We start from the raw sequence: 22,437 nt of genomic DNA, 5'->3' as shown, positions 1-22,437 counted from the left end.
GGGCTTACTAAATTAAACCTGTTAATGAAAGGCTTTGAGATTTTTCTGACATTGTGTCCTGCCTTAGTTGTCCCCCCATAATGTAAATTGACAGAGGCTTGAGTTCAGAGGACTTCCTGGGCAAATAGACATTTTAGTGAAGAATTTCCTGATCCAAAATCAGGACCACCAGACGTGAAATTTGCTTTACTCCTGCCGACATCCTGGGAAGCAATGAGGGGAGGCATTAGGAGGAGATTTTGCTAACCTCACCAATGGTATAAACTTTATAATTTGCTTCAAACCAATGTGGGGTTGAGAATCTCCTTGTGCACCATGGTCAACCAACGCACCCTCTCCTCCTCTTCTATCTCCTCCCCCAAGTCTGTCTCCCAAGCAGCCTGATAAGTAAGTTTGCTAGTAGGACTGGAGAACAAGGTGTACAGTACCAGGATACCTCCTTTAGATCTAGGATCTTTCAGGCATCTATCATAAACAGTTCTCAAGGACATGTCACCCACATCCTGTTCAATCATCACTGAAACTTTTTTGTTTTTCTGTGGATAACATTTCCTCTGTGTATTTGCAACACCAGTGCATTGGTTCCTGGGCAGCGAATCCCCCCCCCCCCATTTATTAAAAACAGGATCATACTACTTTCACATGTGTCATACACTGACCAACATTTGACATTGATGAATAGCACACAGACAACATGTGAAATCGGGAAGAACGTCCCATTCTGACATTTGTTTACTCCTGACCTGGGTTTCTAATGTGTGACAGTTACTTTGATTTCATTGGGTAAATTCATTTCTGCGTAACTAAACTTGCACAACCTGCAGTCACCCATGTTCCAACTTTGCCATTTGTATGACCACAAATAGAAGACTCTTTGAACCCTACCACTAGTGTTTTTGTATTAAATGGCTTCTAATTTTTTGTTATGCAGACGAAAAACTTTAACAGACTGGGAGACGGATATCACCCCACTGGTAGGAGAGGAGTTGATGGTGGAGGTTCTCGCTGATGTCCCCCTATCTATGCACAATTTTGTGAGTAATCATTAGGTGCTTTTAACTGTCTCTTATCTCTATATGCTCATCCTGATGACCTACGCTTGTTCCCTTTTTCCCAGGTGAGGAAAACACATTTCAACCTGGCATTCTGTGACTTCTGCCTGAAATTCCTGTTTAATGGTTTCCGCTGTCAGACATGCGGCTACAAATTTCACCAGCATTGCAGCAGTAAAGTGCCCACTGCCTGTGTGGACATGGCCAAACTGCCCAAGTAAGTAGGGATCAGGCCTATCCTACAATTTCCTATAGCTGTCACTTAACCTATTTGGACATCTTAGAGATACGGGCTACAAGTTCATAACACACATTGTCTGTCTGTGTGTACCTTTCCAGGCCGGCAGGCAGTTATACGGATTTCCCATTATACCTTGATCAATCCCCTGGCATTATCCATGAACCCTACACCCCGCAGCCATCCACCAGGTAACGAGACCCACCACTTCCTCTTCTATCCTGTCACAACTTTTCTCCTCTTCATTTCTGTACCATTTCTGTTTGATGTCCCTGGTGCCCACCCCATTCCATCTCTCCCTTCCTGCAGCCCCCGGACACAGCACCCTGGAGCTGCTTCCTTTTCATTCCCCAGCGAGGGTCAACCCCTGCAACGGCATCGCTCCACCTCCACCCCCAACGTTCATATTGACAGCACCACTGGCCCCGTGGATAACAACATTATTGAGGTACCCTGCCAGGGAGAGACTGGATTCTTCTAACTATATTAGAGAAAGGGAAATACTAGTATATCTTTTTTTTTCTGTAAAATGTAAGGCTTTTCAGCCACTAGCTTCAACTGATCTCTTGAAATAGGTGTTAGATGCGTCCATTGATTGTTTTAACACAACTCTCTTGCTCACCGTTTTACGGAAGAACTGTGCTAGTTACCTTTCAGGTTTTAGGAGTCCGTAGGAAGAGTTCTGATAAGTGTTATAAAATCAGTTTTGTCAATAGGCATCTGACTTCTGTTTCAGCTGGGAGGAAAACCCCTTTAAACACAGGATGTTTGTTATTTATATAATTCTCAAGATACCGTAAAGTATGTAAATGGGGTTTATGAGAACAAAAGCTAACAATTTTTAAAGGATACCGGTCATTATATGATAATGATAAAGGCCAATATTGCTGACCTTCTGCTAAAAATGTTTGTCTTCCATTTTTAAAGGGAATCCATGAGCATAAAAATGTTGGAGGTGCCATCACTGACTTGTTTTAAAATCTTTATTAAACCCCCTAGCGGACCAAGTGCGTTTTAGCACTTGGTTCTGATCTGTCCTGTGGTTGCAGAGCAGCATAATCAGTCAGCTCGCCACACCTTCCCCACTCTTACTGCTAGTAAGGCGATAAACACTTTATAAGGGGTGATTGACAGTGCTCTCCTCTGGAAGCAGGTGCACGCTGGAGATGATCAGTCAGTGCTACAGGGGCTGTGTTATCTATATGTTAATGTAGGGTTTTGTCTTATGCAGGCAGGTGGTTTGGCCCACCGAGCATAAAAAAATTAAATTTCTCTCTCGTTCATTGACGGACACAGCTCCTTTCATTCTTGACCATTGGGTTATAATGCCCCTCTACAGGAGTAGGACACTAGGCAGACAAAAACTTCTAGCTACACCCATGGGCAGTCCCAGGGGGTATACTCCCTCTGCTTGCTATAGTCACTCAGTTTTTATTTTTCTGCCTAGTCAGTAGTAAGGGCCTAGTTCCTTGCTCTGGGATCTTTGGTCCTGGCAAAATTTTTTAGATAGAAAATGTTTTCCTCCTTGATTTTTCCTGTGAGATCTGCTATCAACTGGCAAGCGAGCATGCGCAGACCTCAGCTCCGCGCTAAGTTGGCTGCGACATGGCCCCACTGGACGGGGGGCTGGCCCTGCGAGTTAAACGTCTCACAAGGTCACATACGACCGGATCTCGGCCCGAGTCACAGCGTTCCTTCTGGCCAACAGTCGCCCCCCCCCCCCATTTCAGTGGACAGGAGGATCTGTCTGGAGCTGTGCCCACCTGGTTCCTGGTATGGTGAGTAGCTTTTCCCCCTCTACCCCTGGAGGGTTTTGGAGTGGACGTGGGCCCCTCTTTGGGCTGGTCGGACCCCCAAGTCCACCCCCCCCCGTTTTTGCTGAGTCCCTCAGCCTGCCCCCCTCGACTGTGTGGGGGGAGGGGGGTCGTACCTGGTGGGGGCTACTGCCAGGGCCCCCCATCCCATCCTGCCTTGAGGCCTGGCTCCCATTTCTGGGACCCTGTTTACCTTGTGGCGCCATGTGGGGCAGCCATTTTGTTTTAGTCTGTGTATTCCTATATATGTTTGTGTAGTCCGGTGGCCATTTTCTTGTGGTTAGCATTGCAAATAGCGGCCATGACAGGGGAGCCCTGTGGGCGGCGATTATGGCGGTGGGAGCCCCTCCTTATCCCCTGGTGTTGACTTCTGGATCATTTAGCTTCTTGAGTGCCACACGTGTAGTGCAGATTCTCCTGGTGATTGCAGGTGCCTGTGTCGGCTGGTGGTGAAGCTGGTGGACTCCTCTCCGTCTCTGCTAAGGATTGCTCTGTGGCTTGTGCTTGACGGACCGGGTGGTGCTGCCTGCGCGAAGGGGGTCGTCCCTTAGCAGTATGTGACACTTTTTTTGTGGAGTCTCCCTGGGGACTCATAGAGCCTTTGGAGCACATTTCCCCACTTGATCCCCTCTCCGAGGCTGCGGGGCCCTCCGGGTACCAACCAACCATGCACTGACAGCGGTTCTGGATTGAGAAGGCTTGCAGGCGACGGGCTATCAAAAAGTGCCCCCTGCCTCATCCGTTTCATCAGATGCTGAATCTGATTCGGTCGCTGCGGACTTGGGTCACCCTTCTGGGTCTGCGACCACGTGCCTGGAATCCTCTGATAGTGAGGAGGATTCCTCCACGTCTGCAACCGCGCATGAAAAGGTGCTGGTGGATGCACTGATTTATCTGTGCGTGAGACCCTGAAGATGGAGGAAGCAGCGACAGAGGCGCAGGTACCCTTTTGGTACGCATAAGTCATCCAGAGTGGCAAAGGTGTTTTCCTTCCCTGCTTATTTTTACAGAATAGTCGTGAAACAGTGGGGATGACCAAAGCCTCCACATGGGGTTCCTAAGCGCTTTACTAGGCATTACCCCTATGAGGAGTCCCTTCTTAAGAAGTGGACTGTCCCACCAGTGGTGGACCCCCCGGTTTTACAGATTGAACAAAGCAACCATGATTGCGGTTGAAGAGTCCACAGCCTTTAAGGACCCGGCTGACCGGAAGGCGGAGGCTGTGACCCGCACTATGTACACCTTGGCTGGTTCAGCGATGAGGCCGGTATTTACCATTCCCTGGTGTGGCAGACTCTGACAGAGTGGGCTAAACTCCTACGCCGTGACCTGGAGGGAGAAAAGCTTCCCCCTGCCTTTGCTGAGCTTGCGGACCAGCTGGTCCAGGGGCTGCAGGTTATCTGTGATGCCTCTTTGGATGCGGCTCCTCTGATGGCTCGCCTCTGTGTTTTGGCGGTGGTCCTTCAACGTTTCCTTTTGCTTAAATGCTGGTCTGCAGATTAGACTTCTAAAAAGGCCTTGACTGCTCTTCCCTTTCATGGAAGATTGTCTGTTTGGAGCTACCCTGGATGACATCATTAAATGTCTCACAGGGGGGGAGAGTACCTTTCTGCCACAGGCTACTAAGGGCAAAGAACCTCGTCGTAGACGTGGACCTTCCTTCTCGGCTCCTAAGAATTTTTTTCGTCCCTCATGGGCGACTGACGAGGGCTCAAAGCCTTTCAGAACCTCCTCTGGCGGATCCAAACTAATCTGGTCTGGCAAGCCAAGAGTGGACTTCTCCAGACCTACGGACAAGGCTCCTTCTGCATGAAGGTGCGCCCTCACCAGTGTAATTTTTCTCTGGTTTCTGAACTCGTGGACTTCCCTGGTAAAAGACAAGTGGGTCCATGAAGTCATGCGTTCCGGCTCGGCTACAAGATCGAGTTTCACTCTTGTCCCCCGGCATAGTTTTTTCCTTCCAATCTGCGCCTGTCCCCAGACCGGTTTCAGGGTCTGTTTGGGGCATTACAAGACCTGTTCCTTCAAGGGGTGATTTTTCTGTTTCCGACTTCGTAAGGTTTTCAAGGTTTTTACTCAAACCTGTTCAGTCCCCAGGAAGGAAGGCAAAGTGCGTCCAATCCTGGACCTTAAGGGGCTAAACTGCTTTGTGCGGGTACAGAAGTTCAGAATGGAGTCCATTCAAACGGTGGTGGCATCGCTGCGTCGGGGGATTTCCTTGCCTCTATAGATATCAAGGATGCCTATCTTCATATTCCAGTGCCAGTCACCAGCAATGTCTCCCCTTTGCTGTGGGAGAGGAACATGATCAGTTTGTGGAGTTACCCTCTGATCTCGCCTCCAGTCCTCGGGTCTTCACAAAAGTGTTAATTCCGGTGCTAACCTTGCTACGTCAACGGGGGATCGCAGTACTGGGTTACTTAGATGATCTCCTTCTGCAAGTGGAGTCTCCTCCTGCTCTGATGGAGAACCTGGAGATCCCAATACGAACTCTGCGGAGTTCGGCTGTATTCTGAATTTTTAGAAGTCTGCCCTTGTTCCGTCCACAAAGCTGGACTATTTGGGCCTGACTCTGGACTCAGCCTTAGCCAGAGTGCTCCTACCTCTGGACAAGCTCCAAAAATTGCAGGCTTCAATTCGTCCCCTGCTGTCCAACAGATGGTCATCCCTCCGGACTTGCATGCAGGTGCTGGGCCTGATGGTATCTAACTTCGAGGCAGTTCTGTTTGCACAGTTCCATACGAGGAACCTGCAAAGGGAGATTCTGACCAACTGGGACAAGTCACCGCAGTCTCTAGACAATCAGATCCAGCTGAGTCTGGGAACAAAGGAGTCCCTGATATGGTGGCTTCACTCTCCGGCGATTCGGCTGGAAAAATCCTTTCTCCCCTTGTATTGGACAGTGGTCACCACAAATGCCAGCTTGTCCGGCTGGGGAGGTGTTCTTGGTAAGCATTCTGTTAAGGTAAGCATTCTGTTAAGGGGATCTGAACACTGGAAGAGTCCAGACTGCCAATCAATGTCCTGGAACTCCGAGCGATCAGACTGTGTCTGGATCATTGGATGGTTCGTCTTCAGGGATGCCCAGTGCATATTCAATCGGACAATGCCACGGCCCTGGCTTATGTCAATCATCAAGGGAACAAGAAGTGCCCTGGAGGCTCTGGAGGTAGCCTGCATTCTAAGGTGCCCATGCACATTCCCGGGGTGGAAAATCGGCAGTTCATCAGCTGTGTCTCTGGTGGGGCACTCCTGAGGTGGATCTCGGTTCAACAGAAAGGTGCAAAGATTTGTGGCTCGTTCAAGGGATCCACTGGCAGATGCCACAGACCCGCTACTGCCCCTGCAGGGTTAGTATCGTCTGATATACGCCTTTCCTCCTTTAAAGCTTCTGCCCTGACTTCTACGCAGGATCCAGGCGGAAGGGATTCCGGTCATCTTAGTGGCCCCGGACTGGCCTCGCCAGGCTTGGTACACTGATCTGGTGGAGCTGGTCGCTGACATTCCTTGGAAGCTTCCTCTCAGGGAGGATCTGCTGTCCCAAGCACCAATCTTCCATTCTGCTTTGCAGTCGCTGGCTTTGATGGCTTTGCCGTTGAACGCCAGGTGCTAAAGGATAGAGGTTTGTCTGAGTCAGTGATTCCTACGTTGTAAAAAGCTAGGAAATCTACTCTGAGGAAGATCTACCATCGTACGTGGAAGACGTACATTGCGCGGTGTCTTTTTTGGGGTGCATCCTCGCTCCTTCTCGTGGCTCGGATCTTAACCTTCCTTTCCTTCAACAGGGGGTTGAACAGAAATTGGCCTTAAGTACCATCAAAAGCCAGGTGTCTGCTTTGGTGGTCTTCTTATGGCAACCTTTGGCCACACACTCCCTGGTGCGTACCTTTCTTCAGGGTGTCCAACATTTGGACCCTCCAGTGCGGTCTCGGTTGCCGCCTTGGGATCTCAATTTGGTGCTTTCAGCTCTACAGAAGCCTCCCTTTGAAAATATTCGGGAGATTTCCCTACTTGCGCTGTCCCAGAAGGTGGCCTTTTTGGTGACTATCACCCTCTGTGTGCAGGGTGTCGGAACTGGCGCTGTTATCCTGTCGTTCACCTAATCTGTTGATTCACAAGGATAAGGTAGTGCTTCGCCGCTGTCCGTCTTTCCTTCCTAAGGCAGTCTCTGACTTTCATTTGAATGAAGACATTGTGTTGCCTTCCCTGTGTCCCAGGCCTAAACATCCAAAGAAAATTGCCTTGCATGTCTTGGATGTGGTAGGGTCAATTAGGGTGAATTTTTCAGCTACCGAGTCTTTCAGGAAGTCAGACCCTCTATTTGTGCTCAGGGATTGACCTCGCAAAGGGTTGTCCGCTTCCTCTGCGACCTTTTCCAAATGGATCAGACAGATGGTGGTTCAGGTCTATTCCATCAGGGGTAAGGTTCCTCCTTTCCCTGTCAAGGCGCACTCTACGAGGGCGCTTAGTGCCTCCTGGGCCTTCCGTCATCAGACGTCAGTGACGCAGGTTTGCAAGGCGGCCATCTGGTCGTCGGTGCACACTTAAACAAAGTTTTATAAAGAGAATGTGTTGGCATCTATGGATTCTTCCTTTGGCCGCAAGGGTTTGCAGGCTGCTGTTTAAGAGGACCTGATCCTCTTTGAGGGTGATTATGTTTTTCAGGTGGGCTCCAGTTGTTTTGGTTGAGCCCCTGTTGCCTGGTTGGCTACTGTTTAGCCTTTGGAATTTTTTTGCTGTTTCCCACCCCTCCATGTTTATCACTGCTTTGGGACATCCCAATGATCAAGAATGACAGGAGCTGTGTCCGTCAGTGAACGAAAGAGAAAATTAGATTTTTGACTTGCCGTAAAACCCATTTCTCTGATATTCATTGACAACACAGCACACGGCAATTTGTGGAGCTAGAATTCTCCTGACAGTGCTTGTTATAAAACTGAGTGAATATAGCAGGGAGAGGGAGTATACCCCCTGGGACTGGCCATAGGTGTAGCCAGAAGTTTTTTTTCCGCCTAGTGTCCTACTCCTGTAGGGGGCAGTATAACCTAATGGTCAAGAATGCCAGGAGCTGACCATGTCCGTCAATGAAAATCAGAGAAATGGATTCAACGGTACGTCAAAATCCAATTTTTTGGGCAACCGCCAAGGCACAGGTGCAGTGTACAGCTTGCTGCCAGCTGCATGTCAAAATCAATGATACACAGCAGCTGTACATTGTACGTGGTACTGTATGGGATGGAATGTATCCTCCAAATGCACAGTCTGTGTTCAGGGAACTTATGCTGTGCTGTAACCCCCCCCCCCCCCCCCATTAGTAACACCTATAAATTGTGCTTAAGCCTAGGGTGGAGCTGCAAACAGAAATTAAAATGCACAAGGGGGCTAATCAGAACCGGACCAAGATGCTTCATGTACTTGGTCCATTTGGATAAGTGAGGATCAAAGACTAAACCTTGTTCCAAGTCACCAGTGCCCACTACTATTTTCATATTCCCACAGGCTTCCATTATTTGAGTTACTGTCTCAGAAGTCCGAACACTTAATTCACCGGTTTTATCCAGGTCTACCACAGGCAAAACGGTGAATTAGCATAACAGCCAGGCAGTGGTAGCCTACATATTTTTTCTTATGACAGACTTTTTGTTTTAATTATGTGAAGGGCTTTGCAGTCATCATTTATATAACTCCATAGAAATGTGTGTGTGAAGTGTAGGTGATTTGCGTAACAAGTGTTTGGTGTGAAACAGAAAGTGAGGCTGGTGTGACACTAAAGGACGGGAGTGTTTAATGGGGTTCGTTTGACACTAGAGGGGAGGAGTGTTTAGTGAGGCTGGTATGACACTAGAAGGGAGGACTGTGTTTATTGAGGCTGGTATGACACTAGAAGGGAGGACTGTGTTTAGTGAGGCTGGTGTGACACTAGAAGGGAGGACTGTGTTTAGTGAGGCTGGTGTGACACTGGAAGGGAGGACTGTGTTTAGTGAGGCTGGTGTGACACTAGAAGGGAGGACTGTGTTTAATGAGGCTGGTGTGACACTAGAAGGGAGGACTGTGTTTATTGAGGCTGGTGTGACACTAGAAGGGAGGACTGTGTTTGAGGCTGGTGTGACACTAGAATGGAGGACTGTGTTTAGTGAGGCTGGTGTGACACTAGAAGGGAGGACTGTGTTTAGTGAAGCTGGTGTGACACTAGAAGGGAGGACTGTGTTTAGTGAAGCTGGTGTGACACTAGAAAGGAGGACTGTGTTTAGTGAAGCTGGTGTGACACTAGAAGGGAGGACTGTGTTTAGTGAAGCTGGTGTGACACTAGAAGGGAGGACTGTGTTTAGTGAAGCTGGTGTGACACTAGAAGGGAGGACTGTGTTTAGTGAAGCTGGTGTGACACTAGAAAGGAGGACTGTGTTTAGTGAAGCTGGTGTGACACTAGAAGGGAGGACTGTGTTTAGTGAGGCTGGTGTGACACTAGAAGGGAGGACTGTGTTTAGTGAGGCTGGTGTGACACTGGCAGTTTGATAATATGGAATCTTAGCCAAGTCCTCTGCGAGTGTAGAGTAAAGCTTTTTTTGAGTTTGGTTGATGAGCATTGCTTAGATGTAGGTTACATTTCTGTTATAAAATATAACAGATACGTTTCGCCATCTTCAAACTCCCATTGTCCGTTCCTTTATCATGCTTCATTGTATCTTTAGAAAACTTGCTGGATTGACTGTTTTCTGTGCATAAAGCACAACAGGTATTGTCTGAATATTGACAGTGTTGTTATAGTGTTATTGTGTTATATAGTGTTGTTTTGTTCATAAAGGACACTGTTTGCTGCTTACTTTTTCAACACCCGGAGTCCAGATCCAGTTGATCCAATGCCAGTGGACTGGCAGTGTCTCCCAAAGATAGGCAGTTTATCTAAGACTCCTAAAAGGTTAGCTAGGCAGTTCAGTGTTTAAAAATAAAACCCTATGAAGCTTTAAAAATATTGTGCTTAGTTAAATAGCCATTCTTGTAGGCCATTTGCACCCCTAAAGTCTGTCCTAAAAACTTTTAGGTAGCTGTGCCCCCTGCTGTCCTATCAGAATGCTTTAAATGGATGCCCACCCCCAGCATCACAGGAGAAAGCATTCTCCTTGTTACAACCCCAGTGCATGCGCAGTGCGCTCACATATTCTGCCTTCCTCACTGCAGTGTCTGAGCTCATCAGTGCTGTCAGACATGGCAAGAGAGAGTTAAAACAAAGAAAATGCTCACTCCTGTGATGCTGGGGTAAAGTGTCTAATGGTAAAGTAGTTGTAAACCCTAACATATACCCAGTGAAGTGACTGGCCTCATGTGATACACCGAGATGACACACATCCTCCTACATAAGTTGTTCATGTTTATCTGCAGTTTTCCTTTCCCTACATCCGTTCAAAGTGCTGCATTAATAAAGCTTGCCTGAGCTTTCTGGAAAAGGAGGTGGAGAGCTGAAATGACACACTTCAGAGCTCAGTGAGAAGAGCTTTGAGAGCTGATTGGAGGGAAGAGATGCACTCACCTCCACACAGAAGCAGAGTTGAGGCTGTCAATCAGCTGGAGGTCCCTCCCCTGTCACCATTTTTCTCTTGGTGTCAGGAAAACGTCTCAGAAGTAATTCATGCTGATAGCAGCAGAGGAACAAAACAGCAGACAGAAATAACACTTAGTGCTCTTAATTGAGACGTATAAACTGTAGAGGGATTTGATTTGTTCATACCTGAGCTTTACAACCACTTGAAAGCATCCTGAAAACAGGGCAGGACAGGGCACAGGTACCTGTAGGAGTTTCTCACCCAGGCTTTATGAAGTTATGACTATTTAGGCACAAAATAAGGCTTTTGAACATACTGTGGGTCCCTTATGCTATATTTTATTGAAAAGGTGAACTAACTCTTAAAAAGGAAAGGCCTTGCTGTAAGGCACCAGTCAGGCTTCTCTTCTTCTGCACTAAACTATCAAAACTTGAACAGGAAAATTGCACAGCTCCAGTGTTCTTGTTATGAAAGTGCAGATTTCTTTCAGATGCTTTTATGACCTGATATAGTTTCAAAGAATAGTCTTGATGTGTGGATTTAATTACAAATGCTAGCCTCTGTTTATTCAAGCATTAGTTTTCCTTATGAGCAGACAATATAGTTTGTGTTCAGTAGATCTATAGATTCTCTCTGTGTAGGTAGGGCTTTAAACAAGTACCAAAGACGTTTGTAGTACAGAGGAAGGAGACCATTATTTGTTAATTTCCCTTACACATTCTTTGTTTTCTGTTGCATTTGTTCAGGAGGCATTGAGGAGCGTTGGAGTCATTCGTGAGTATCTAATATAAATAAGACACTCATTCTTTGGTTCCTACTGCCTCTGAACATGTATATCTATTCACGTGCAGCTTCTATATGTCTTCATGCTTTTTTAAAATGTTCTCTTCAGCACCTTGTTTCTTAGTCCCTCCTGAAGACTGCTTCAGCTTGTTTTTGTGTTTATCCTTTGTGCCCTTTGGAACCCCTCCTGTGCAGAACATATACAATCTAGCTTTTAATTCAAGTTAAAACCTTGCATTACATCTTCCTTGTTTTATCCCATTGATCATGAAGGCCTTTATTTACACTGTTCCCAAGCTTTCTGACCCACAGCTGATTCTCTCCATCTCCTCTTCTGTGCAGTCTGTCATTCTTATGCTATGTTTGCAGCACCTGGTTTGTATTTGTTTAGCGTACTTCAGTGCCACTATATATTCAAGGCACTCTTGCATGATCGCACAAAAGGAGAATAAACATAGCATCTCTTTATATCCTTGTGTCTTCTATTATTGTAGCTCGGGATGGGACACCAAAGACTGGAGTTCCTCTTGGGAGTAAATCTCCTCCAGTAAAGTCTCCTGTTGAGACTCCAAGAGAGAGAAAGACTTCTGCATCAGATGAAAAGAAGAAAGTGGTGAGTGATCAGGACCATCGGGGCTTAGAGCTCTGGTAATTCAATGGATGAATGAGGAGTGATCGGTTTCATAGTGTTACCAAACCTTCTTTTTGGCTCTCTCTATAGAAACAGCTGGGATACCGCGATTCCAGCTACTACTGGGAAGTGAACTCCAGTGAGGTAGTGATACTGAAACGCATTGGAGCAGGCTCCTTTGGCACAGTATTTCGTGGCAAGTGGCACGGCGATGTGGCTGTCAAGATTCTCAAAGTAACCAATCCAACGTCAGAGCAGATCCAGGCCTTTAAGAATGAGATGCAGGTTCTGAGGTGGGTGAGCGGAGGTGGCAGTGACTTGTAAGGATCAGAAATATGATTGTACTGAAGGTAACTTTTTCTCACCTTGGCTAACATCCTTTCCGTTATTTCCCTGTGCAGGAAGACACGTCATGTCAATATTCTGCTTTTCATGGGCTTTATGACAAAACCTAACTTTGCAATAATCACCCAGTGGTGCGAAGGGAGCAGCCTGTACCGCCATCTGCATGTTATTGAGACTCGATTTGACATATTTCAACTTATCGACATTGCAAGGCAGACAGCACAAGGGATGGAGTAAGTGTAGTTAAGTCTGTCATGTGGAAAACAGAAATGCGTTCTCTGCTCTTCATATGTTCCTGTTTCTGAATTGTTTTCATATGCAAAAAATGTTAAGTCTGTGTCCTGTACATAGTTCATCTTTCATAAGGTAAATGGTAACTCAATCAGTAAAATCAATGGGTAATCTTTTGAGGCTATCCAAAATACACTGCAACTGTAATGTTAACAGGTTTTTACAGTGTTTATGGGTGACACTGCGGCCTTATGTATTGTGCTTTTGTGCTATACATCCTCCTACTCATGCTGCAGTATGTGCGGGCAGAAACAAGTTTTTGGGAGGTTTTTTTTATCAAACAATAACCCGGCTGGTGAGGTAATTCGAATCACACACCAGACAGTTCTATATTAGGTATAGTTAGTCTCTAGCTTCGATGGCCCCTTTCACACCAGCGTTCCGATCAGATCCTCCATTCTGGATGGAGCGGTGTATGTAAATGGGCTTGTGTGCATTTACACCCGCCTACTTCCAATCTGATCCAGCAAAACCAAACAGAAGGGGATCTGTTTCCCTTCATCTGGTCAGATCGGATCGGAAGGCAGTGGGATGTAAACAGACAGCTGGTCCGTTTACATCTGACTGCCCACAGGGCAGAGTGGGCTGTGTCAGTGTCCGCTGATTCCCTGCTGAGAAATCCGATCTGGCCCCTGGGCCTTTTTTCTTGGATGCTCCAACTGTGAAATCTGCCATGTGAAAACACTGTTCTAGTCCACCTGAGAGCTTGGGGTGTCCCTGCTGACCTTTGTTTGTTCCAGCAAAGTTGTCTTCATCATCGGTAGGAATACAGTCCTCTCAAATAATGATTTACACATAGTCACAATATTGTAAACCACGTTTGAACCGGTAGAAGGGGAAATTATGATGTAAAATAATGTAAAAAAGGGATCCTAGCAGAGCAGGTAGTTTCTTTGGGCACCCAAAGTTGTGTGATTACAGGTGACCTGGTGGAAACCCAGTGTTGGATATTAGATAATTTTTGATGCCCATAGCTAAAACAGTTTTTTAAACTCAAATGCATTTTTTACAGAGTATGAAAATTGTTAATGGCCTCAATTATGTCAGCAAATTTGCTGTAACTCTTAAAGTGGTTGTAAATTCTCATTCTCAGGTATTGTAAATATCTCATAAATGTGTACCGTTTAGGAGATATTTACTGTGTGTGTATATATATATATATATATATATATATATATATCTATATCTATATCCTATTTCGTCATCGGTGCATGCACTCTGAAGAAACGGCCACCTGTGCCGTTCCTTCAGTGCCCTCTGATGTGACCGGTGGCTCCCGCATGCACGCACGGGAGTGACATCAGGCGGCTCCAGGCCGGTCACACAGCCGGAGTCCACGGACCAGGAAGGAAGACAGAAGAAGATGGATGCGTCCCCCAGCGCTGACACTTCATCGATGGAGGGCTTAGTTTGCAGTTAAGTTTCACATAATGTGTTCGTATGCAATGCATACTAGCACATTCTGCCTTTACTTTGCAGGTCAGAAGAAAAAACAAAGCTTTACTTCCTCTTTAAGTAGCATTAATCACCCACTATTTGATTTTACTTATTGCCTGGAGCTTGCCCAATGTCTCAGTATGACCCTGTCTCCTTTTTCTTATTATGACTTTTCTTTTCTTTTACTTCCTAGTTATCTTCATGCTAAAAATATCATCCATCGAGACCTGAAATCCAACAGTATCCTGTATGCAAATAGAGAAGCGACTTCATGAATAATGTTTAGTATACTTTGGGTAACATTTGTAATTCTATGTGTTACCACTAGAGGTAGACACAGTACATAGTGAAAAAAATAAAGAATTTTGTCATGGGAGATAGGCCTTTAAATCCTCCAAAATGAATGTTTTAAACTTTTAAAATCATTAAATATCTTTTAAAAAAATATTTCAACTTCCTGCTTTTGGTTCTGGGGGATTTTTTTCACCTCAGAGGTCTCCAGTTGGAGGGTGGCACTGTCACGTGATGGCACTGCTTGCTTATCTTTGGAGAGAAGAGTAGTGAGTGGAACAACAAAAAAGAGGTTTAAAGAGGGAGGGGTGGTAATTGAGGAAAGTCTATGGTCAAGCTGGAAAGCTTGAAGAGATGACTATGTAAAAAATTCTGCTTTAGGAATAGACTGCTATGTAGCATGCATCATAGCTATGGCAAGTTTCTTCTAGAGCTACCCATTTTTACCTTAACCCTGTGTGAAAGATATCTTCCTCCATGAGGGTCTCACCGTGAAGATTGGTGACTTTGGGCTGGCCACAGTGAAGACACGGTGGAGCGGATCCCAACAGGTGGAGCAACCCAGTGGTTCCATCCTATGGATGGTAAGTCCTCCTGATCTTGTTACCTGCATGCTTTGTTCCTGATGTATACGTTTGCTCACATTTCGTTTATGGTATTTGTCCCAGGCACCAGAGGTGATAAGGATGCAGGAGTCGAGTCCGTACAGCTTTCAGTCTGACGTGTATGCATATGGAGTGGTCCTGTACGAACTAATGGCTGGCTTGTTACCGTACGCGAATATAAATAATAGAGATCAGGTAAGGCGTGACCTTTAACTCTTATTTTTCACCTCTGTCATTGCAACCTTGTAGAGTTGATATGATGTAGTTAGGCACACAGCTAGGAAAACTTTAGCTTGATGTGTTATGTGATCCTTCCATTTAACATGTAATTAATAAAGAGCCATTATCAAAGAAAAAAAAGTATTCTTAAAAAAAAAAAAAAATTAAATATTGCATTTATACCTGTCACACAAGCCGTTCCCCCCCCCCCCCCCCAATTTTAAGAGTAATCCACTCAACCAATCATGTCAGCTCTTGCGCATGCACAGGAGTTCATTCATCCTGACACACTGGCACCTTTTTGAGAATGTATCCTGAGTCAGGCATTTCCCCACTCAGTGTGCAGGCAGGCAAGTACATTTGTAGACAATAAAGAGCCTGCTCAAAGTTTTTAGCTTTACTTTAAAGGAGTTGTAAAGGCAGAAAGTGTTTTATCTTGATGCATTCTATGCATTAAGATAAAAAGCCTTCTGTGTATAGCAGCCGCCCCAGTACCCCCTAATACTTACCTGAGCCCCATCTCTATCTAGCCATGTCCACAATTCCCTCAGCCGTCCGGGACTATCCCCCCTGATTGGCTGAGACAAAACAGTGGCTCCATTGGCTCCTGCTGCTGTCAATTAAATGTATATGTGGAAGATTTCCGCGCTAATATGTTAAACTCTTGAGTGTATAAAGTAAATTAAATGAAAGCAGCACACATAGGAATCATAGAAAAATCCCCAAGACAATAGTAAAACAATGTGTAGCGCGAACAAAAAATGTGAAATATTACTGGCAAAAATAACGAAATCAGTGCCAAAAATACAACCATAAAATATAAAAAGACACACTGTGAAAATAATCAGTTTGGTGCCAAAAAACCTATATGTGAACCAAAATTAATAGTCCATGCACTATAGAGGATATGAGAAAAATCAGTGTCCAAACAAATTCATCAAGTGTAACATATGAAGTATTGAGGAAATTTCAAGGAACCACAAGTCCCAGCAGGTAAGTCCAATTTCTACAGAACCAGGGATAAGGAAAAGGAAACCACCCGTGAAGGATCACCAAGGAAGCAAATTAGCAGCTTACCAGAGCGAGTTGGTCACCCAAACTAATGGATAGACCACTGTAGGCTTGGTAGTAATACTAGAAAGTTCCACCAGATGTCACTCCACTAGTGACAAGCAGCTCAGGTCCGGTATTCAATCAACATCTTGCTTTCCTGTTGGCAGCCTACAGTGGTTTATCCATTAGTTTGGGTGACCAACTCGCTCTGGTAAGCTGGTAATTTGCTTCCTTGGTGATCCTTCATGGGTGGTTTCCTTTTTCTTATCCCTGGCTCTGTGGAAATTGGACTTACCTGCTGGGACTTGTGGTTCCTTGAAATTTCTTCCATACTTCATATGTTGCACTTGATGAATTTGTTTGGACACTGATTGATTATTTTTCTCATATCCTCTATAGTGCATGGACTATTAATTTTGGTTCACATATGTTTTTTGGCACCAAACTTTGATTATTTTCATAGTGTGTCTTTTTATATTTTATGGTTGTATATTTTGGCACTGATTTAGTTATTTTTGCCAGTAATATTTCAAATTTTTTGTTAGCGCTACACATATTGTTTTACTGCTGTCAATTAAAGTCAGTTCTCCAATCGGGAGAGAGAGGGGGCGGGGCCGAACGGCAGCTCTGTGTCTGAATGGACACACGGAGCTGCAGCTCGACTCGGGTGCCCCCATAGCAAGCTGCTTGCTGTGGGGGCACTCGACTGGAGGGAGAGGCCAGGAGCACAGAAGAGGGACCCGAGAAGAGGAGGATCTGGGCTGCCTTGTGCAAAACCACTTCACAGGGCAGGTACGTTTTAACATGTTTGTTTAAAAAAAAAAAAAACCACGAGACTTTACAACCACTTTAAGATTTCAGTGCAACCACAACAGTATTTAGTTGGCAGACAGGGTTTTACCCAAATCCACCTCTACTTGCTCCTTTAGTTGGCTCTCTGTACAAGAAGTCCCCACACAGCTAAAGAATAAACTACTGGAAACCTGGCACTTGGTGAATGGCATCCCTATCAAGAAGTTGTACACAGAAAACCTTACTTATGGTGTAAAAGTTCCCCCTCTTCCCCGCCTAGAACTCATTTAAATGAAAGATTTCAGGAAGTAGAGAAGCAGCAGATGAATACTGAGTTTCACTTTTCTCTCCGTCACCCTTTCCTGAATGCGGTTATTTTGACTTGCTGGTTAGAAGGGGCCTTGTTACGCCTCTATCAGTATTTGAGAAAAAAAAACTTTTTAGGTGGAAGCGGACATAAATACACAATCCTTGTCCAAGTTCGTCTCAACTGAATAGTAGTGGATAGTGGTGTTCGTAACTCAGGGTTGATGTAGGAATGGCTTCTTGAGTGAAATACTAACAAAGTGAACTTGCATCATTCTCTTTTTGCAGATCATTTTCATGGTCGGTCGTGGTTACCTCAGTCCTGACCTCAGCAAAGTGTCCACTAACTGTCCCAAAGCCATGAAAAGACTTCTATCAGATTGCTTGAAATTCAAGAGGGAGGAGAGGCCTCTGTTCCCACAGGTGAGCTGCTGTCCTCCTGTCTTTAACACCTCGACTGACAAGCACAGTGGACAGCAGTGTTGACTTGAAGCACAGGAGTCTTGTGTCCATTTGTGTCATAAAATATTTGAGAAAGCTTAACGATACAACGCTTGGAGAAGATTGCACTGAATTCTTAGGCCTCATGCACACTGGGCTTAAAAAAAAAACAAAAATAAAACCCCTGCTTTTAAAGGCACTTGGCAAATTTTTCTGCCTGTAAAAGCACCTCCATGTTAGCCTATCTGTCCGTGTAAGCATTTACAGGCTTATTTGAAGAGGCATGTTTTACAGGGTAAAAAAAAAAAGGCTTCCAAAGGAGAATTCAGGAAAGGAGCTGAATAAATGATGAACACTCCTAAACGCTAGACGTATTTAGGCACGTTTGAGCGTTAATGCAATATATGGCTGTAGGTGTGCTTTTTAAGCAGCTTTTCCCCTGTCAGGAGTTCTGGCATTCAGAGGGCTAAACAAGAGATCTGATGATGGGCGGTAGAAATAGTGTAAAATTCGAGACCTTTTCCCGTACTGGGGTGCCACGTACAGCCTACCATATAAGTGCATGACAGTAAACACTGATGCTTCTGTACACTGGCATTTAACTGCTTATGCCTGTGCAATATTTTTTTCATGCGTGGAAGTCTGCACATATGCAGGAAAAGGCCAATGCACAGACTACAGCCACTTACAGCTGGCGATACAAGTGAATGGCTGTATGCGGCTGCACTCTTGTAGATGCTGTGGCTCCTGGATGCAGGAAATCTCCCACAATTTTACACTGGGTTTATTTTCAGCCTCTCACTGTTTATGTGCATGAGGCCTTAAAATGTTAGGCCCTGTTCACACCTGAGCGTTTTTCAGCTCATAAAACGCTCAGCTCTGAAGTCTCAAAACGCCCAACAAGCAAAATCCCATTCATTTCAATGGCCCCTGTTCACATATGAGCAATTTGTCGCCAGAAGCAAAACACCTGAAGCTCACCTTTTTCATCAGCCCTATAGGTCAGTGGTCCTCAACCCTGGCCTACAGGGCCCACTAACAGGCCAGATTTTAGGTATTACCTTGGGGAGATGCAGACTAGAGTACTGCAATCACTGAGCAGCAAATTATATCACCTTGGATGTATTTCAGTTATCTTGCAAACCTGGCCTGTTAGTGTGCCCCGTAGGCCAGGGTTGAGGACCACTGCTATAGGTAACAATATTATAGGGTTTATTTAAATTTATTTTATTAGACCCTTATTTACACCCTGATCCTCGAATTCCAGGGTGCCTTTTACTATAAAGCTCCTGAGCCTAACTTAGAACCATTTTCTCAACCCTTTTGGGTGATCCCAAATTCATCTTGTACTTCTTCGCTGATCTTTTACTGTCTGGGGTATCTGGGTCAAATCCTGACATCATTCCTTTTTTACATTTTCCCTTCATTACAACATTTTTGTCTGTGTCTGGATCCTTGTTTAGGAACATACTTTCATTAACACCCTTTGGTTGCCCTCAAATTTCTCTTCGGTGGTAAATCTCTCAAGGTAGCCTTTGCCTTCTTTTCTTCACTCAGGGTCACTGCTGAATTCTCCTTTAGAGTATGCTGGTGGGATGTATAGCTGCTATGTTGACGTAGAACAAGTTATAACATGTGATGGACTTGTTCTGGTTCAGTGACTGAGAGTACTGAGGTCAGAGGGTCAGCATAATAGCCAGCCAAGTGGCATTTTGTAAAAGCTAGCAATGGCAGCCCCCAAAGTTCTTCATGGACAGGCATACCTTAAATCCCTAAGGTGTTTTTTTTTCTTTTTTTTCTTTCACATGTGTTCTTTTTTGGGGAAATTGCTACTTCCTTTCAGGACAGGAAATCAAAAAAAGATTGTTTTAGTAGAAAGCTATTGAGTTAAGATTAGGGATGCACCAAAATTTTCGGCCGAAAATGGGCCTATCCCATTTCGGCCGAAAATGGGTTAAAATGCCGAAATTAATGGCCGCTTGAGGAAGGAGGAGGGCGCAGCGCTGGTTTGAAAAGACGCGCCTCTGGCCGGCCGCCCGCCTCCCTGTGATGTCCCTACTACTGCGATCTCTATGATTAATGAACTAACAGACCGAGCGGGAGGGCGGGGGGGGTGGCCGCTAGTAGCTGTAACTATGTGAGCCTTCACTTCACTTCCCTGTCAGCGGCACGATGTCCATGAATGAACTGACACTCCGAGCGGGAGGGCGGGGGGAGCGGCCGCTAGTAGCTGTAACTATGTGAGCCTTCACTTCCCTGTCAGCGGCACGATGTCCATGAATGAACTGACACTCCGAGCGGGAGGGCGGGGGGAGCGGCCGCTAATAACTATAACTATGTGAGCCTTCACTTCCCTGTCAGAGGAGATACATGCATGACAGGGAAGTGAAGGCTCACATAGTTATAGTTATTAGCGGCCGCTCCCCCCGCCCTCCCGCTCGGAGTGTCAGTTAATTCATGGACATCGTGCCGCTGACAGGGAAATGAAGTGAAGTGAAGCTCACATAGTTATATCTATTAGCGGCTGCTCGCCCGCCCTCCCGCCCGGTGTGTCACTTCATTCATGGACAGATCGTAGTAGTAGTGACATCACCGGGAGGCGGGCGGCCGGCCAGAGGCGCGTCTTTTGAATAATGGACACCGGAGGAGCTGAGTGAGTAGGAGAAGGACGCTGGGACTGATGCGGGGGGGTTGATAGCTGAGGCAGCTTACCATTGGTATTAGTATTATGCAGCATGAGGGGGTTAATGTATTGTCACTGCTGCATTAGTGACCAACCAGTGGCAGTTAATTAACCCCTTTGTGCTGCATTAATGCAACCAGTATCAGTGTTAATTAACACTGATACTGGTTGCACTAATGCAGCACAAAGGGGTTAATTAACTGCCACTGGTTGGTCACTAATGCATCAGTGACCAGCAGTGACAATACATTAACCCCCTCATGATGCATAATACTTTAATTATTTGGGGGAAAAGGTCATTTTCGGATTCGGTTTTCGGCCAAGGGCATCGTGCATTTTCGGTCCAAAGTTTTCATTTCGGTGCATCCCTAGTTAAGATTTCTGACAATTTATTATAAAAGAAACGGAGAGAAAATCTCCCCAATAGTGTCAAAGGCAGAAGTAAAAAACCTGACCAAAGTATTAACTTTTTCCCAATCCTATTCAAAGCTATAAAAGTCTACATTGAGGTTCAGCTTTTATGAATAAGATATTTCCAATGTTATTTAAAACCTTTTCTGATGGCATCATTTAAACAGCCTATGCCTTTTTATTATGGCCTGATTTTGTATTGTCATTTGCTTTTCAGATCCTTTCCTCTATTGAGCTGCTCCAGCGAGCACTTCCCAAGATTGAGCGCAGTGCATCTGAACCATCTCTGCATCGGGCTGTGAACTCTGAGGACCTCAATCCCTTTCTGATTAGCACTCTCCGCCTTGTTCCCCACTGACGGGGAGAGCACACCGTGTACACAGTTTATTGCCTTTCTATTTCCGGATTGTCGTCTATGAATCTGGCCTCTGTATTCTGACGTTCAACATTGGGCTCATGTGGTTTCTCTTCTTGATGCAACTTTACACTCCCTGTTGAATGTTCAACTCTATCCTTTCTATGCCCCTGCAAATTAAAACCACTCTTATGAATTGATTTGCCTCCTCCCCTGCTCAGGCATGGTCAACCTGAAGACCTCTTCCCAGTCTTCCAGTTCATTCAATTCCTTGCACGAGATCCTCTGTAGCTGAATATAAGGAAAAAACTGAGCTGTTTTATCTGTTTGTCATGAAGATGTGATAACCCTGAGGCGCTTTTTTAATCTCTCATCATGTGACTGCAAGTTTTTAGCCATTTAAATGACAACTCCTTGTCTCTAGTGACAGTGGCATGTGTGGAAACTGCCCATTCCAACTTATGTTGGGAGGTAAAACGTGGAGCTTTGCATGACATCAAGGGACACCTGTGCCTTCCAGAAATTGAAGAAAAGGGGGAACTCCTTCCTGAAAAGGTAAAATTGACTTTTTTCGGTAGCAAGTAAGAATGATTCAGCCCCATGAATTTCATTCTGGATCAAAACAGAAGTGGTAATCTGACTTAAGAATCAATTTTACTCTTTTAACTGACTTTAAGATCTTGAACAACAAAAGCCATCATCGGTCTTGAAGATATTTATTGCCTAGTTGAAGACGTGCCTGATTTTGATTTAAATCTCCAGCAACTTTTTTTTTTTTTTTTTTGTCAATGAATTGGAGAATTTTCTTTGCAACTGATCATGGAAACTTTAGAGCAAGCAGGAACAAACACCTGTGTCCCTGTAGCTGTCTAAAACTAAAAGTCTTAGTTTGCCTATACTAAGATTTGCAGTTCCTCAACAGCTAGAATATGGATCTCTCAAAGATGTTGTATACCATCAGCCTTTTCCTTCTGCACTGTCTTCTCAGGTCAGAATCTTTGTCGGGGACAAGACAGTTAACTTAAAGTGATGCTTGAGAAACTGTTGGGTGAGGGAATATACAAATCTTAATTGCATTTGAATATAAGGATGTATAATATATATAGTTTTAAATAAAATATGTTTGGTGTAAAAAACAAAAAAAAAACAAAC

At 45.1% G+C, this 22,437-nt stretch overlaps 1 protein-coding gene across 1 annotated transcript in view; it reads left to right on the top strand.

Annotated features, from left to right (window-relative positions):
* Positions 1 to 22,094, top strand: part of ARAF (A-Raf proto-oncogene, serine/threonine kinase) — a 77,072-nt gene extending 54,978 nt beyond the window's left edge. The window contains exons 5-17 of the mRNA XM_082262892.1: positions 932 to 1,034; positions 1,118 to 1,269; positions 1,392 to 1,481; positions 1,600 to 1,738; positions 11,389 to 11,416; positions 11,920 to 12,038; positions 12,147 to 12,349; positions 12,458 to 12,634; positions 14,323 to 14,369; positions 14,886 to 15,004; positions 15,089 to 15,220; positions 17,684 to 17,818; positions 21,148 to 22,094. Coding sequence (XP_082119018.1) covers positions 932 to 1,034; positions 1,118 to 1,269; positions 1,392 to 1,481; positions 1,600 to 1,738; positions 11,389 to 11,416; positions 11,920 to 12,038; positions 12,147 to 12,349; positions 12,458 to 12,634; positions 14,323 to 14,369; positions 14,886 to 15,004; positions 15,089 to 15,220; positions 17,684 to 17,818; positions 21,148 to 21,288 — 1,585 coding nt within the window. The 3' untranslated portion in view covers positions 21,289 to 22,094. The remainder of the gene's footprint in view (positions 1 to 931; positions 1,035 to 1,117; positions 1,270 to 1,391; positions 1,482 to 1,599; positions 1,739 to 11,388; positions 11,417 to 11,919; positions 12,039 to 12,146; positions 12,350 to 12,457; positions 12,635 to 14,322; positions 14,370 to 14,885; positions 15,005 to 15,088; positions 15,221 to 17,683; positions 17,819 to 21,147) is intronic.
* The last annotated feature ends 343 nt before the right edge of the window (positions 22,095 to 22,437 follow it).

Source organism: Pelophylax lessonae (genome assembly GCF_965119305.1).
Source record: "Pelophylax lessonae genome assembly, chromosome: 7".
Classification (NCBI taxonomy): Eukaryota; Metazoa; Chordata; class Amphibia; order Anura; family Ranidae; genus Pelophylax; species Pelophylax lessonae.
The sequence above is the reverse complement of the archived record's forward strand: the minus strand, read 5'-3'. Positions and strand labels throughout refer to the sequence as shown.